The following is an 18,764-nucleotide window of genomic DNA, read 5'->3' on the forward strand; positions in this document are numbered from 1 at the left end:
ATCCTTTTTTTAAAAATTTTCTTGTCAAGTACAAATATGTTTCCCCTCAAATTTCCAAACTGTTAACTATTTATCTTGACATAATAAAGAGAAGGAAATGGCAACCCACTCCAGTATTCTGGCCTGGAGAATCCCATGGACAGAAGAGCCTCGCAAGCCATAGTCCTTGGGATTGCAAAGAGTTGAACATGACCGAGTGACTAACACTTTATCTTGACATTGTCTATTAACTGATTTTAAACATGTCATCAACTTTCTACTACCACATATTAAATTCATTTGTCAAATGTGCTGTATTTCTGTGCTTTGTGCTGTGTTTTTCTACTACATGTCCATATTCATGATATTTAATCATTTCTATGCTTAATGATTTATTGACTGCTCAGTTTCATTTTTCTTATTTTTCAGTTATTTAATAGTTCTCCATTCATACAGTATACAACAATTCTGAGCTATTCTGAAGAATTAGGTAGATAAAAATAATAAAAAAAAAATAGGTTTTTTTTAACCACGCCAATAAAATTGGTACTATAGTACATTCAAGATGTATGTTTCTTTTCAAGGTTAAAACTCAAGGAAGGAAGACTGCCATCTTCGAGAATAATCAGTCAGCTTTAAGACAGGGAACACAAACTCAATTGCCCTGATTTTATTGGAGCCGTCTGTTATTCTCTTTAGTATGTAGTCCACTACAAAAATAGGGATAAGTTCCAACTGCCAACAGAACCCTATGGAATACAAACCATTCTGTACAGCAGTGAGGAGGGAATGCAGAAGAAAGGGAACAAGAAGGAGTGTACTTACTGCTCTAGAATGTTGATGATGAAATGAGAGGACTAGAGGGTAGCTCTGGGAACAGCCCAGGCATACAATGAATTATCTTGCATTAAGTTAGAACCATGTTTAGTAGATAAAAGGGAATGATTCAATAGAGATGGAGAGTTTGACTGTTTTCACACCCCCACACTAGGGGGTGTAAAACAGCCTGTTTCACAGTTTCTGAGAGAAACTTCTTCCTCTTAGAAATGCAACAAGGATGAAATTAGAAGATGTAAAGAAAGAGATGCCCATAGATAGGTACAGAGAGTTAGATAACTTACATTGATGGTGTTGATTTTCTGAATAACTGTAGCCCCTGACACCTGCATCAGAATCAGCAGGGAGGGCTGGATAAAAATTCACCTCCCTGTGCAACTGTCATCAAAGTCTAGAAATCTGTGATACAAGTTATTCTAACTAAAGTTGGAGAAAGTGAAAGTGAAGTTGCTCAGTCGTGTCCGACTCTTGGCAACCCCATAGACTGTAGCCTTCCAGGCTCCTCTGTCCATGGGATTTTCCAGGCAATTGTCCTGGAGTGGATTGCCATTTCCTTCTCCAGGGGATCTTCCCAACCCAGGGATCGAACCCAGGTCTCCCGCATTGTAGAAAGACGCTTTACCGTCTGAGCCATAAGTAGGAGGTAATCTGCAGGATATGTCTACATGATCGGGAAAGCATTGGTGAGTAGCAGATATGGGCGGGCAATGGAGAGAAAAAAAGAATTATTAGGTGGAGCCTATTGAAGTTGGAAGTAGGCGTTTGTGTTGCAGAGGCTGGCCCAGCTCCACGATAGGGATCAGTGTTCTTCCATGGCTTCTTACAGGGTAAAGTAATCACACCTAAAAACCTGTTATCACTTCTCTATTTGTCAGGGCCCAGGAAAAGTTCCTAAGGCAGCCTGCTGAATCAAAGACATGAAGAAAACTTGAGCAATCTCCCTTCCTACAGGATTGAGAGACCCACCTTTCTTGGCAGGCAGAGTTCAGAACACTGATTGCAACATAAAATCCTGTGGATTTGTGTATTCAGAATTTCAGTTTCACATATTTCTGATGAGCTCTGCCAACCTGTCAGAACAGACTTTCCTCTGCTGATATGGCTCAGTTCCATTCTCAGATGCTGCTGCTTTTTTTTGCTCTTTTATAATTTCATATATTTATTATACTTGACACCTTTTCTGCATATATATATATGTCTTGACTTCTGTATACATGTGCACTATCTCATTCTCTCTGATAGCTACATAGTATTCCCTAATTTGTTTTTCTTTTTATTAATTAATTTATTTCAGTTACAGGCTAATTACTTTACAGTATTGTGGTGGTTTTAGCCATACACTGACATGAATCTTTTTGCATTTCTTTTCCATGGGGATGGTCTTGATCCCTGTCTCTTGTACAATGTCGTGAACCTCCATCCATAGATCATCAGGCACTCTATCAGATCTAGTCCCTTAAATCTATTTCTCACTTCCACTGTAAAATCATAAGGGATTTGATTTAGGTCATACCTGAATGGGCTAATGCTTTTCCCCACTTTCTTCAATTTAAGTCTGAGGAGGCCTTACAAATAGCTGTGAAAAGAAGAGAAGCGAAAGCAGAGAAGAAAGGGAAAGATATAAGCATCTGAATGCAGAGTTCCAAAGAATAGCAAGGAGAGATAAGAAAGCCTTCCTCAGTGATCAGTGCAAAGAAATAGAGGAAAGCAACAGAATGAAGAAGACTAGAGATCTCATCAAGAAAATTAAGGATACCAAGGGAACATTTCATGCAAGGTGGGATTGATAAAGGACAGAAATGGTATGGACCTAACAGAAGCAGAAGATATTAAGAAGAGGTGGCAAGAATACACAGAAGAACTGTACAAAAAAGATCTTCACGACCAAGATAATCATGATGGTGTGATCACTCTCCTAGAGCCAGACATCCTGGAATGTGAAGTCAAGTGGGCCTTAGAAAGCATCACTACGAACAAAGCTAGTGGAGGTGATGGAATTCCAGTTGAGCTCTTTCAAATCCTGGAAGATGTTGCTGTGAAAGTGCTTCACTCAGTATGCCAGCAAATTTGGAAAACTCCGCAGTGGCCACAGGACTGGAAAAGGTCCGTTTTCATTCCAATCCCAAAGAAAGGCAATGCCAAAGAATGCTCAAACTATCGCACAATTGCACTCATCTCACACACTAGTAAAGTAATGCTCAAAATTCTCCAAGCCAGGCTTCAGCAATACATGAACTGTGAACTTCCAGAGATGTTCAAGCTGGTTTTAGAGAACCAGAGATCAAATTGCCACCATCCGCTGGATCATGGAAAAAGCAAGAGAGTTCCAGAAAAACATCTATTTCTGCTTTATTGACTATGCCAAATCCTTTGACTGTGTGGATCACAATAAACTGTGGAAAATTCTGAAAGAGATGGGAATACCAGACCACCTGACCTGCCTCTTGAGAAATCTGTATGCAGGTCAGGAAGCAACAGTTAGAACTGGACATGGAACAAGAGACTGGTTCCAAATAGGTAAAGGAGTATGTCAAGGCTGTATATTGTCACCGTGCTTATTTAACTTATATGCAGAGAACATCATGAGAAACGCTGTTCTGGGTGAAGCACAAGCTGGAATCCAGATTGCCGGGAGAAATATCAATAACCTCAGATATGCAGATGACACCACCCTTATGGCAGAAAGTGAAGAGGAACTAAAGAGCCTCTTGATGAAAGTCAAAGAGGAGAGTGAAAAAGTTGGCTTAAAGCTCAACATTCAGAAAACGAAGGTCATGGCATCCAGTCCCATCACTTCATGGCAAATAGATGGGGAAACAGTGGAAACAGTGGCTAACTTTATTTTGGGGGGCTCTAAAATCACTGCAGATGGTGATTGCAGCCATGAAATTAAAAGACACTTACTCCTTGGATGGAATGTTATGACCAACCTAGATAGCATATTGAAAAGCAGAGATATTACTTTGCCAACAAAGGTCCATAGACTCAAGGCTATGGTTTTTCCAGTGGTCACGTATGGATGTGAGAGCTGGCCTGTGAAGAAAGCTGAGCACCGAAGAATTGATGCTTTTGAACTGTGGTGTTGGAGAAGACTCTTGAGAGTCCCTTGGACTGCAAGGAGATCCAACCAGTCCATCCTAAAGGAGATCAGTCCTGGGTATTCATTGGAAGGACTGATGCTGAAGCTGAAACTCCAATACTTTGGCCACCTCATGTGAAGAGTTGGACTCATTGGAAAAGACCCTGATGCTGGGAGGGATTGGGGGCAGGAGGAGAAGGGGACGACAGAGGATGAGATGGCTGAATGGCAACACTGACTCAATGGACATGAGTTGAGTGAACTCCAGGAGTTGGTGATGGACAGGGGAGCCTAGCGTGCTGTGATTCATGGGGTCACAAAGAGTCATACACGACTGAGCAACTAAACTGACATGAATCAGCCATGGGTGTACATGTGTCCCCCAATCCTGGACCCCCTCCCACCTCCCTCTCCACCCCATCAGACGCTGCTTCTTTACCTGCATGTAACCTCAGACAGATAACTTCCATGTGGAAGAAGAAGTAGTTGCAAGGCCCTCCTCTCACTCACTGTCTTTTTTCATTTGACCTACATCAGCAGTCTCTTAACTGGTCTCTAGGCCATCATCTTCTTTCCTCCCCAGATCACCAGAGTCACTTTTCTTGACAAAGGCTGAGAGCTAAACAAATGATGGAATATTCGTAATCCAGGTAGTAAAGTGCTGTGCGTACTCACTTCTGTGAAGGTTCCCCATCATCAGAGTGCAGTCCAAACAAATGAGAGACACACAAGGGTTTCTACAACACACCTCATCTTCCACCACTGCCTCCGCCAGTCATCCCTGCCTCACTCATTCCAGAGACACAGAATCTTTATCGCAGGATCTTTATCATTGCTTCAGGACCCTGTGCACCCTTGCAATTGGTGTCTTTTATAGTTTCATGGTTATTCTTCTTTTGTTCCCCTAAGGAAATGTATTTAAGTGCCATCCCCTCAATGTAGCTCTTTTTGGAACCCACTCTCCCAAGACAGAATTATTTTTTCATCTGTATTCCATAGTAATTTATACAACTGTCAACTGTTGTACTTAGAACATTAATGTTATTATATTAAGTGCTTAATATATAATGTTAATGTAATGTTATTATATTATATTAATGTTCTCAGTTATATTTTTGTTTCTACAACTGGACTTGAGTTTCTTGAGATCAAACATTTTACTTCCCCAATGCCTGACACACAGGATGTCCACCATAAGTCTTAACTGAATACATTTCAGTCAGAAATCCTCCTATGTAATCCAAATTGAAAGAACATAGAAAAGTAGAGTTCTCTGGAGCTAGCAATATGAGCAGCTCTCAGCAACCTTGTTTAATCAAAACAAGTCTTTCTTTTTCCATATATTATTATAATCGTAGCATTCATTGGTAAAGCTTCATTACCTGTAGAATCAGAGCATTTCAGTGGGAAGAATATCTCTGAAATGGTTCTTTTGATTTGCATATGAAGAAAAAAGTCCTGTGTTTATGTCTGCCCCACAGGTAGCTTTTATCAAGTCTATTCAACAACCAACGACCTTTGTGAATTCATGAGTATTAAATCATTTTTATATTCCAGGCAAGTAAATTCTAAAAGAGAACAGCCTGTGCAATGGATTTCAGTTCAAACAGAATCTCATTAAGAAATCTTAACCTGAGTGTAAGATGTTGGGGTGGGGGAAAGCCAGGCTACTTGATGAGAGATAATTGGTAAGTTCAAGGTGGGTTTTAAATCAAGAGAAGTGCTTTTTATGTTTTTTGCAGAGATGACATGCCTATCAGGGCATCAGAAGAACTGTAGAGTGGGTATTGATGAGTTACTTTTCCCTGGGTTTAATTGAGCCTCTTCTCTTTGATAGGTTTCAGAACCTGCTGTGGTCCAGAAAGACGTTTGTGGACCACATGAAGGTCTATAACCACAGTTACATCTACATGCCTGCCTTTTCTATGAAGACGGGAACAGAGCCATCCCTCCGGGTTTATTACACACTGTCAGATGTTGGTGCCAATCAAACAGTGCTCTTTGCCAACCCCAACTTTCTGCGTAGCATTGGGAAGTTCTGGAAAAGTAGGGGAATTCACGCCAAGCGCCTGTCCACAGGACTCTTTCTGGTGAGCGCAGCCCTGGGCCTCTGTGAAGAGGTGGCCATCTATGGCTTCTGGCCCTTCTCTGTGAATATGCATGAACAGCCCATCAGCCACCACTACTATGATAATGTCCTGCCCTTTTCTGGCTTTCATGCCATGCCGGAGGAATTTCTTCAACTCTGGTATCTTCATAAAATTGGTGCGCTGAGAATGCAATTAGACCCATGTGAGGACACTTCACTCCAGCCCACTTCCTAGGGACTGTGGAAAAAGAAAGGACTGAGCCAGGGTATTTTTGTTAGGTTTTCTACATAACTTCAAAAGGAAATGATCAGGTCATTTCATGGATTTGCACGGACAACTTGGAAAAAAAATGACAACAGAAACCCAAGGGAAACTCTACTTTCACTGTTGGCTTGGAAGACAAAAAAAAGAAGTGAACCATCCCATGAAATATTTGGCACATGGTGGATTTGCAACTAGTAACATGCTGATGAAGTGATGCTGGTAAAGCACATTTACATGAGAAGGTGCAGTTCACAAACTAGACAGAACTAGTTATTGAAGCTGAGGAATTAAGGTAGATTAAGTGAAATGCCAGAGTAGAAGTGTTAGTGGTTATCAACCTGAACTGACTTAGTTTAAAAAAAAAAGCTATCTTAATCAGACTAACATTAGAACTCTAGGTTTTTAAAAAATTCTTACTTAATTTTGCCCTATTTAAGGGCAGTGAGTAGGTGATGGGGTACATTTTTTAAAAATCCCTTACTGAGTAATATGGATACAAGACACTACAGCTGATAATTGTAATTTGTTGAACCAAGTCTTTGTTAACTAGAGTTCCCCTCCCTTCCATTTAAAAAATTGTTAAATAAGAATTACTTCCTTCCCTTTTGTCAAGTCCACTTAGACAATGTGAAACATTGTTGAATTTAGATTGTGTTGGTTCATTGTCAGGAGGACGAATCACTTTCCCTCCTCAGAATGTAGGGCATAAACTCAATTTTAGGTCTGCTTTATGCAAGCCTATTTGCATTATTATTGTGTGTGCTCAGTTGCTCAGTTGTGTCCTACTCTCTGTGACCCCATGGACCATAGCCTGCCAGACTTCTCTGTCCATGGGATTTGGAGTGGGTTGTCATTTCCTATTTCACAGGATCTTCCTGACCCAGGGGCTGAAACCCACATCTCTTGCTTATTATTTTAGTGCAAAAAACTACAAATGCAAGTGCATTATTTATTTGCAAAATGGCATAATTATCTTATAATTTAATGTTCAGAGATGAAGTAAAGCACAATGACATCAAGCTTAGTCTCTGGAAGACAGAGTGGAAGACACTTCCTTTTCTTTCTGCCATGGTGAATAGGTCCTCTCCAAGATGAAGCATATGCATGCACACATAAAAGCATGCATAGACTCCTGTATACTCATACACACACTCAGACAAAGCTCACACCTGTGCAGCTATGAAAGCGGAACCCATATGGCCTGGGACAGCAGAAATCTGTAACCCGTTGGAGAGCTATCAATGCATTATGTACTACCTACCATACCTTGCTATGAGACAAACCAGCTTACTGGTTGCTGCTCTAATGCTCATACCAGCATGAGATGTAAGCCTTACCCCCAAATCATTCCAAATGAACAGAACTGTTTTAGTGTATGTGACTCCCCCCCACCAACATCTCATGAGTAAATCCTGAGTTACATATGGTCATCAAAACATGGTTCACACCAGTAAAGGGATGTGAGTTAGTAGTTGTTGATTCCCTTAGTAAGAGATAGGACAGCTTAGAAGGCTTGTTACCTCAGCTTTGACACACTGCACACAAACTCTGTTGACAGTTTACAGGCAGCCAGATGCGTTTACATACAGAGAAAGGTAAAAGAAACCTCACATGGTCTTTGTGTTTGGGGATGTCTTCATCTAAAAGGAGACAGTACATATCACTAACTTGATTCTTTTAAGTGTCACTAAAATGTAGGTAAACTGTACCCAAAAGTTCTGCTTCATTTTCCATGGAAAAGACTTAGTATACAATACAGACTAAAGCAGGTGGCAGTTTTGGGGTGGGTTCATTTAAATAATCCCAAGATAACAAAGCCCTTGGAAAAATTCTGCCTCATTGGGATGTGGTGGTGCTCAGTCGCTCAGTCGTGTCTGACTTTTTGCAACCCCATGGACTGTAGGCCCACCAGCTTCCCTGTCCATGGACTTTTCCAGAAAAAAATACTGAAGTGGGTTGCCATTTCCTACTCCAGGGGATCTTCCTGTCTAGGCAATTTCTAAATAAGATTGAATATTAAGGTTACTATAGAGATCAACAGTTAAAATATAACTGGTGACAAAACAGATTCTATTGATACTTAGAAAGTTAAGAATTTAAGAGTATTGATTCTGCGCAGATCCGATTTGCTCTTTTGATCCTATTTGGCAGCAAAAATGTAATGAGAATGTGCTATGAGTGAGTTGTACTAAATATGCACTGTATGTGCAATCCTGAATATATTTCCTCTTTTGAGCTGTTATTACATAATAACTACCTGAAAAGGAATACATTTTTACCTCTACATTTCATCAAAATATAAAAGGCCTAACAAAAAACACACATAAAAGTTAAGAAAATAGATAATACTCAAATTAGTGCTTTAATTGTTGACATTGTTATAATCAATAATTAATAAACTCCATCGAACTCATGTGTCTTGGCTCCATTGAAGGTGTCTTCTGGAAATTTTGCATTTTGTAATTCCTGGACTAGGTTTGTGCAAGAGATTTGTACAGTGGTTAGTTGTATATTTGGGGCTTCTGAAAGGCAAGCAAATGGATAGAGTATAATTAGATCATGGCTTCTTAACTGGGGTGATTCTCCCCCCCTGTCTGGTGACATTTGCCAGTGTCTGCAGACTTTTTTGTGGGATCTTAGTTCCCCCACCAGAGATGGAACTCAGGCCCTCGGCAGTGAAAGCTCAGAGTCCTGACCACTGAATCACCAGGGAATTCTCAAGAGACATTTTTGATGGTCGTGGTTTGGAGGGTGCTGCCAGCATCTAGTGGATAGAGGCCAAGGGTCCTACGAAAGATCTGTAATGCACAGAGCAGCCCCCTAACAAAGAATTACCCACATGAAAATCCCAGTAGTGCCAAGGTTGAGAAACCCCAGATTAGACCAAAATGATATTTTGATTATTCAGTATTGTCTTCACTTCCATGCTCATGTCATTCAAAGTATGACTACAATTTAATGAGAATGCTTTCTCAGAGTATATTACAGTTTGGCGTTATTTTATAGTGATAATTCACAAGTATGCCATACATATTTCCTTTTCTGTGGTTAGATAGATATATCTCAATGTAGGAGTTGTGAGTGTGTATGCTTGTGTGTGTGTACATGTGCTTATAGCATAAAGTTAGTATATCCATCCTTACTGGAATATATGTGTGCCTAAGTGAGGATCTTTCTAGCATTATCTTGCACAGTACTCTGGCATACTCTATTACTCTTAAGTTAAATTCTAAGCTCCCATTATTTTATTTTTTTGAAATTGAGACCTTCAGAATTGGACCTCATTATTTGCCAAATTTGGTTGATTACATTTTAATGTTACTGACCCTTAAGATTCAGCTCAGAAGAGATTTAGGTTGCAGTAGACACATTTCATAAGAAAGTATTTCATCACTTTTGATGCACCTGCAAGGAGAAAGCATCATCCTCTAACATATTAGTCTAATTTTTAAGTTATATTTCAGTGTCAAAAATTAGGTTGCTCCATGGGGATAAATGAGGGGATGAAGAGAATGAAAATGAGTACCTGATATGAATTTTTATTTTTATTAGCTCTGATTGGAGAACTGCACTGATATTATGGATCATGAGTAAGAAAGACTTCTGTTTGATTTTAATTAGACTTAGGTCAAATTAAGATGCCTGAAGGATTAAGTCTTTCTTAAAAGTGATTTTTATATGAAAGATTTTTTATGGAAGAAGACACTGGACACATGCTTTCTATAGAGTATTTGACCAACAGTTTATACAACATTGTGCATCTAAATTGAAAGTAATATAAGAAGTTAAGGAGTGCTTCCTGGATTTTGTTTCTGTATAGTTCACTTTTACCTATTTTAACAAGGGCAAATGATTCAAAATGATACAGAGATTCAGAGTGACAGATGTTCAAACAGTACTCTGTGTTTGGCTTTGTAATATTTTATGCCCTTTACTGGACTAAAAACTTTGTTTAGGTTAAGTATAATTTGTACCTGAAGCAATGGGCAACCTGGCTTAAAAATCTATATGGAAAATAACTGGGGAAATCCTAGGATTCTGAATTTGCCAAAAGTATTCTGAGATTAGTCCAAAGCTTTACAGTAGTGTTAGTGATAATTTCAAATAGAAATAACAACCCATAACATTGTCAGCAACTCAGGTAGGTTTGTCATTTTATTATATACCACCTCCTGTTTCTCAGTTTGGAAAATCAGTCACCTAGGGTTTTCATTTCTGTTTAAAAATACTGATTGTATGAAAATTTTAACTGATAAACCCTTGCTAGGAGGGACCTAAAGAGGAAAAAAAGTTACAGTCCACTGAAAACTTCAGGAAATGCTTATTGGGTTGTATAAAAACTTTCCCACCAAAATCAGGTAATATATGCTCTGTCAGTAGAGTTTCAAAGATCAAACTCTAAGAGGACTTTTATGGGAGCTTTAGGAAGAGCATGTGGAGGAATAAGGCTTGAGAACAATACTGTGCTTTTTATTTCTTCTTTTTCCCAGTGTAGAGGTCTCCTCTGAGATTATCTGATTTTGGTGGGCACGCACCAGGGATGGGCATGGGCAGACATTACTGAGGCACCTGGAACGTTGGTCAAGCCTCTTACAAAATGAACAGTGTGTGTGTGTTAGTCACTCAGTTGTGTCTGATTCTTTGCATCCCCATGGACTATAGGCTGCCATGCTCCTCTGTCCATGGGATTCTCCAGGCAAGAATACTGGAGTGGGTTGCCATGCCCTTCTCCAGGGGATCTTCCCAACCCAAGGATTGAGCCCAAGTCTCCTGCATGGCAGGCAGATTCTTTACCCTTTGAGCCACCAGGGAAGCCCCATATGAACAGTAACTACAACTGAATATGACTAGCAGTTTAGGCAACTTCAGTGAACAGCATGCCGGGGTGAAGAAGAGGCAAATGGAAAGGAAGAAAAACCCAGTCCCCAAGCTTTCCACGTACAAAGCGTCAGAGAAGTGTCTGCTCTTGGCCTTGGCCTTCCAGCACTCTCTGTCTACTACCACAGAAGATCTCCTAGCTCTGAGGTCAAGCTAGCAGTTTTGTGACTAGAGAGTTGGTGTGCGAATTTGCTGGGAAGCTTAAAATTTTACACTGCCTTAAACATTTTTTTTTAAATACTTGTGCTCTTTAAATTTGGGTGTCCCATGATAGAATTCTGATCACCTTGACCTAATTATGGCCCTGCCAGCATTTATTAAAAATGAAACTTTTTTCCCCCCACTTTGATACATTTTTTTCTAAGTTCTCGAAGCTGGGAAAATATCAAATATTCTACTAGTTCTCCAGTAGCCCAGAGAAAGCTCTGGAGATGCAGGCAAAGGCCTAGACTGCCTGTTTATAAATTCCTAAGTAAGAAGCCACTGTATTTAGGTTGAACACTGTAAAATTTCTATTTTGTAAGTGAAAGGAAATTTATGTGAATCTCCAATTGTATTGGCCATTTTTTTTCCTATCATAAGAAAATGGATACTACTGACTTTACTCCCAGCGTAGGCTGATCTGAATTTTTTACCTGAAATAAATACATGAGTGGAAAACTCATTCAAACATAACACAAAAATTCTGCTTGTCATTGCAATAAGAAAAAAAATATGCGCTTCCATTTCCTTCTGATTTTCTGGTGCCAGCATTTCTGATTTCTTCTGCTCTAATAGTTAAGGAGTAAATAACATTATAAATTAACTTATAATACGTGAGGTCACTTGTACGATAGCCAAAGCCCATAACTATAAATTCTAAAGCACAAAAGAGGAATTATATTTTGGCTATGGTCGCTCATTTACCTACCTCCTGTATTCATATTGATCTCTACATTGTGCTAAAATTCTTTCTGATTTGCTTTCTTGTTGAAGCTATGGGATATAATCAATAATGTGCAACTACTTAGAAGTTTTATAGAATACTGTCTAAATGTATTGATCATGTCTCTTTCTGCTTCTATATAATTAGATTTTCTCCAGTTACTTGTCATTTTAAAAGCTCATGTTTCACATGATACGAATAAACATCTAAGAGATGTGATTTTATCCAGGGCAGAGAAAATGAGGAGATAGATATGTCTGTTTTTCTCTTTACCATAAGAGAAATGAAGAATTGTCATTAAAAAAAAAGAAGTTTAATGAAAATGATAGAACAAAAATCAGGGCTTTAATTGAGAGGGACCACTGGAAAGAATCTTTATTTTTTTAATCAAAGTACATCTGCTTACAATGTTGTGTTTCTACTGTACAGCAAAGTGAATCAACTGTACATGTACATATATCCCCCCATTTTGCATTTCTGTCCCATTTAGTTCTCTTTGGAGGATTGGGTAGATAGAGTTGCCTAAGCTATACAGTAGGTTCTCATTAGTTATCTATTTTATACACAGTGTGTGTATGTCAGTGGGAGGGATCTCAGTGTGCAGTGAAGAGGAAGCGTGGAGGTGGTTGTCCTTGTTGTCAGCCCCAAGAACCTTTTCAAAACATTTTAAAGGAAATACATTGTCATGCAACTGTTATTTCTAATGATGGAAACATGCTAGAGGAAGCAGCGTGAGACTGTGCAGCGCTTGGGGAAAAAAGCAGAAGTGGTACCTCTTTACCTACTTGGACCCTCAGGGTCTAAACTCATCCCCACTTCTTGTCCTCTCCACGTTGAGTTTTCCTTGGTGTTTGAGCCTGAATATGCAAACACTCCCACTCTCACACCCCTTGTCCATCTCTACCTTGATGCATACTCGCAAAATAAGGTGATTTTGATCTTTTGTCATGATGAAGCAGCAATATAGCAGCAAATGTCACCTTGAACTTGACCCTTTGAAACATGATCACCATGTGCTATGCATAAAGTTAGCTTTAGTTACTGCTCCCACAATTATACCTCAGTAAAAGGCTTTTATATTCATTATTACTTAGGCAGACTAGAAGTGTTTCCTCTCCTATGTGCTAGTGCAAACACACACATACACACACCCCTTACATTAGTTAGGCCCATTGAAAGAGAAAGATGGCTGACCTGGCTGGGGGTGGCAGAGGGTGCCTTAACTTTTTCTGGCTTGGCTCCCACTTCCTTATGTATTTCCTTCATGTACCCCTGTCACTCTAGAAGTGTAACCATGTCTGTTCCAAGTTGTATCTTTTTCATCAGCAAGAACTCTTACAAGTGTAGTGAATGTGACTATTTTATATAAATGCACAATAGTATCTAGGCCTTGGAGACGTCTGATAACAGTATGTAAATATCCTTTGTTGAAGTAGTAGAACCTGCTCATAGGGAATGCCTTAGGTGATAGCCGCAGAAGGACACGGACTGAAAATGCTTGTTTTTTCAGCAAATTCTAGCATTCGTGGAAGCAAGAAAACAATATTTTTCCCGTTTCCCATTTATTCTTTAGCACCAATCCATTGGGCTTTCTTGTTGAAAGGTTTCTAGAGACATCTCTTTCATAATGTGTATTGTTGCTTAGTCACTAAGTCATGTCAGACTCTTTGTGACCCCATGGAAAGTAGCTTGCCAGCCTCCTCTATCCGTGGGATTTTCCAGGCAAATATACTGGAGTGGGTAGCTATTTCCTTCTGCAGGGGATCTTCCTGACCCAGGGATGGAATGCCTGTCTCCTGCATTGGCAGGAGGATTTGTTACCACTTAGCCACCAGGGAAGCCCTCATAATAATGTGTATAGGATTCACAATTTGCGATGATTGATGACCACTGGGTTACATCAGAGACACTAAAAAGGGTGAGAACAGACAACACTGAAGCTCCACTGAACAGAGCTCTGCTGAAGAGCTAGCCTTGGGGCTTCCCTCATGGTCCAGTGGTTAAGAATCTGCACTTCCACAGCAGAGGGCATGGGTTCCATCCCTGGTCCGGGAATTGAGATGCCTCCTGCCAAGCGGCACAGCCCAAAAATTAAAAGGAAAATTAAAAAGGAAAAAAGAAAAAGATTAACTAAATTTTTTAAAAGTCTGGAACATGACTAGAACTTCAGTTACCATACAACACAGTTGGTCTGAAAAGCTTTGAAAAAGAAAATTTCTCTTTAACTTGATGATTGAACATTATATATTATTCCACATATGTGAAGGCTATTTTTCAAGAGTAAATTTGCAGAGACTAGAGCTCAGAAAAAAATAGAAAAATTCAAATAGACTTTCTCATGCAGTGTAGTCTGCAAGTCTCCAAGTTGATAGATGCAGTAATTCTGGAAACGATGTTAGATTAGACCATAAAATTGAAATCACTTTTGAACTGTATGTGAAATTACTTCTTCCTAATAAAGCCAAACTCCACTGGCAGTAGGTATGGGAAAAATCAGTGCTCTTCATTTCTTCTTTTTTTTTTTTTCCGTTTCATAGAAAATGTAGCAGGTAAGAAAAAAACTTTAATTGGTACTTTTTATAGTGTGACTTGAAAACAACAGTATCTCTGTTGGTTCTGCTGAGTTGTTCTTTCCACAGAATTTAAATGCAATGTCATAGGAGGAGGTTTGCTGTTAAAACATGTCTTTTTCTTTGCTATGTTCATTGTAATTATGGCTGGTACTGAGAAGTTTCAGTAAGTTTCAATTTCTCTACCTCCCTTACTTGGAGAAATTTTGGAAATGTACTCTGTGAATAAAATGTTTTTTTGTATAGCTTGTGAAGTCTTTTTATTTCCCAGAAGCATTTGGGTAATTCTATTTTCTTTTCTTCCTTTATTTTTGTATGCATATCAGCTACACTGTTTTTTTTTTTTTGTTTTTTTTTTTTTCCTTCTGGCTACAAACTCAATGCTATTTAGTGAGAAAATTACTTTAGAAATACAGAATTACAAATGCTGTGTCTAGGATACAAGGACATTATTCGTACTTCTTATGCCAGTGAAAGTTACTATCTACTGGGCAACATAAAGTAGAAAGAAAACTGAGTATTTATTTAACATGGTGTATGTACATGAGCCTAGTTTTTCCAGGGATAACATTTTTCTTTAATGCAATAATTCAGTATCAGTATGTGTGTCCTTGTGATACATTAAAAAATTTCCAACAAGGTTCAAAATAATTAAGTGACTTGGACAAGCCTAAGTATGCCTTCTTGCCTGAATTATTTAGGTAACTGCTTCAAATTCCCATTTTCCCTTGAGTTCTGGTGCCCCCGTTCTGCCACTTTTTCAAGAGGGAAAGATACCAGGAAAAATGACCTTGGTCCATCCATTACCGTGCACTTCGCCTCAGAAATGACCAGGTGCTTTGTGCAGTTCTCCTTATTAATTCTCTGACTTCATTCTCACATAACAGCTTTTTGGACTGTAGCTATTTTAGGAAAGGACATTCTATTACCTAATGTTAAATCTTCATGCGGTTTAGCTGAATCATTTGGGAGAAAAGGACAGAGCTCCAGCATAAATGTGGGTTACTCTAATCTATTCTCAGATCACATGAGAAAAATAGATCTTGCTTGTTTTCATCAACTATCATTAAGTAAAAAAATCTAGGTATTACTGAACCCTGCTGTTCTACATTATTTCGATTTAAGCCTTCAAAAGCAGATATTAAGAGTCCAAAGGCATTAATTACTCAAGAATTCCTAAACCGAAGTGAAGGGTAATTACATGTCACAGACTGTATTTTTGCTTGAAAAATTATTATTTGGATATACAGTTAGATTCTTGATGCTGCTGCTGCTGCTGCTACTAAGTCGCTTCAGTCGTATCCGACTCTGTGTGACTCCATAGACAGCAGCCCATGAGGCTCCCCCGTCCCTGGGATTCTCCAGGCAAGAACACTGGAGCGGGTTGCCATTTCCTTCTCCAATGCATGAAAGTGAAAAGTGAAAGTGAAGTCACTCAGTCGTGTCCAACTCTTAGTGACCCCTTGGACTGCAGCCCACCAGGCTCCTCCATCCATGGGATTTTCCAGGCAAGAGTGCTGGAGTGGGGTGCCATTGCCTTCTCCAGATTCTTGATGATAAAGGTCTAAACACATAGGATGATTAAATTAAATCTGTGAAGTTCATTGTGAGTGATCAGGAAACCATAGAAAGAAATTGAGGCCATATCTCCTAATGCTTAATGTGTGATTCTGAGACTTATTAACTAGTTTCTAGGATTTTGAAAATATAGGAAAACAAATACTCTGTTAACTCTTTCATGTGAATAGAAAGTTAATTTCTGTCCTCCACAAGAGTCATGGTTTCCAGGCATGAATTAAAAAATAAGCCTCAATATTTGATAACTTTTTCATCATAAACAATGAAATAAAAAATTATGTTACAAAACAATCAAGAGTTTATTGGTCTCAAGATATCCTTCGAACAAGAGGATTCTGACCTTTGTGTATGGAGGAAGAGGGCACAGTAAGAATGGAGCATGAGTGTTCCTTTGGTGAGTCTGCTGTAATTAACATTACACCAGGTGAATTACTGATCTGTTTGGAAATGGTTTTATATTGGCCTATGCTGTTAATGTTTGGGCACCCAGCAGTGGTGAAAGTCAGATAATTGATTGTATGTAAACTCCATACCTGTCACTAAAAGAACTTAGTATATAGAAGACTATCAAGAACTGAGAAAAGAGAGTCATGATATCTGTGCAACATACTGTTTTGTCTCGATCTCTTATAAAGGTTAAGACTGATGTGGGGGCAGTTAATGCCTTAAAAGGTTGAGTGCTTTCAGTGCTTTCCATCATGGAGGTGCAGCAGTTTGTTCTCATTGAAGTAGACATTCATTCTGGATTTGTCTTTACTGTCCTCAGTGCTCCTGCTATCACCACCACTATCTATGGCTTATGCATATATTACATACATCACCATCTACAGAACGACTTATGTACCATATTGGTATATATAACACACAGCGCCCTTTGACCATGGACATATTTTACGGTAACTGCAGCCACAAAATTAAAAGACACTTACTCCTTGGAAGAATAGCTATGACAAAGCTAGACAATGTATTAAAAAGCAGAGACCTTCCTTTCTTGACAAAGGTCCATATAGTTAAAGCTATGGTTTTTCCAGTAGTCATGTATGTATGTGAGAGTTGGACTATAAAGAAGGCTGAGCACCAAAGAATTGATGCTTTTGAACTGTGGTGCTGGAGAAGACTCTCTTGAGAGTCTCTTGGACAGCAAAGAGATTAAACCAGTCAATCCTAAAGGAAATCAACCCAGAATATTCATTGAAAGGATTGATGCTGAAGCTGAAGCTCCAATACTTTGGGCACCTGATGTGAAGAGCCAGGTCATTAGGAGAGACCTGGTTGCTGGGAAGGATTGAAGGCAGGAGGAGAAGGGGATGACAGAGGACGAGATGGTTGGATGGCATCACTGAATCAATGGACATGAGTTTGAGCAAGTTCTGGGAGATAGTGAAGGACAGGGAAGCCTGGCATGCTGCAGTTCATGGGGTCGCAGAGTCAGACGCAACTTAGTGACTGAGCAACAACAATATTTTACAGCAAAATAAGTGCAGAAAGGAGCTTATGTCTATGGAATTAACAAGTATTACTCTTTATCACGGACTTTCCAGGTGGCACTAGTGGTAAAGAACCTGCCTGCCAATGCATTAGACATAGACATGGGTTCAGCCTCTGGGTTGGGAAGATTCCCTGGAGAAGGGCACTGCAACCCACTCCAGTATTCTTACATGGAAAATTCCATGGACAGGGGAGCCTGGCATGCTGTAGTCGATGGAGTTGCAAAGAGATGGACATGACTGGGCAACTGAACAACAACAACTACATGCTTGTATTACCATTTAATTCAGAATATTTTCTAATTACCTTGTGACTCTTCTTTAGTTCATGGGTTTTAGACATGTACATTTCAATTTCCAAATATATGAAAGGTTTACTAGTATGTTTTTGCTATCTCTTTCTAATTTAATTCTCTCATGATCAGGAAATATGCTGTGCATGATTTAAATTTTTTGCCGTTTATTGAATCTGGTTTGATAGCCCAATGTGCATGAGCACAGTTGTTGGCAGGAGTATACTAAAACTGTTTACTCAGTCAAGTGTATCCTTACTCACACTTTACCTATTTGCTCTTTCAGTTACAGAAAAAAGAAGTTTTAAAGTTTCCAAGTGTATCCCATTTATTTTTAGTTCTATAAAACTTATCCTTATATACTTTGCAATTCTTTTGTAAACTACGTACACTGAGGAATCTGAGTCCAGGCCAAACAATTGTCTAATCCTTTATGCCCCAACCATAGGTAATTCAAGGCCTTGCCTGGCAGGCCTCATGAGGAGAAACTGTCCCGGCCTCACCAGGTTTGTACAGAGCCAAAGCATTGATTTTCTGGAGTCCTTTGGCCTGCAAACCAGTCAAACCTAACGGAAATCAACCCTGAATATTCACTGGAAGGACTGATGCTAAAGCTGAAGCTCCAATACTTTGGCCACCTTATGTGAAGAGCCGACTCATTAGGAAAGACCCTGATGGTGGGAAAGATTGAAGGCAGGAGGAGAAGGGGATGACAGAGGATGAGATGGTCAGATGGCATTGGCAACTCAATGGACTTGAGTTTGAGCAAGCTCTTGGAGATGGT

The 18,764-nt window shown here is 39.4% G+C and overlaps 1 protein-coding gene across 1 annotated transcript in view; it reads left to right on the top strand.

Moving 5' to 3' along the window:
- ST8SIA1 (ST8 alpha-N-acetyl-neuraminide alpha-2,8-sialyltransferase 1) overlaps positions 1–14,862 on the top strand; it is a 179,934-nt gene extending 165,072 nt beyond the window's left edge. The window contains exon 5 of the mRNA XM_004006788.5: positions 5,733–14,862. Coding sequence (XP_004006837.2) covers positions 5,733–6,219 — 487 coding nt within the window. The 3' untranslated portion in view covers positions 6,220–14,862. The remainder of the gene's footprint in view (positions 1–5,732) is intronic.
- Positions 14,863–18,764: the final 3,902 nt, after the last annotated feature.

The sequence above is a fragment of the Ovis aries genome, chromosome 3, assembly GCF_016772045.2.
Source record: "Ovis aries strain OAR_USU_Benz2616 breed Rambouillet chromosome 3, ARS-UI_Ramb_v3.0, whole genome shotgun sequence".
NCBI lineage: Eukaryota > Metazoa > Chordata > Mammalia > Artiodactyla > Bovidae > Ovis > Ovis aries.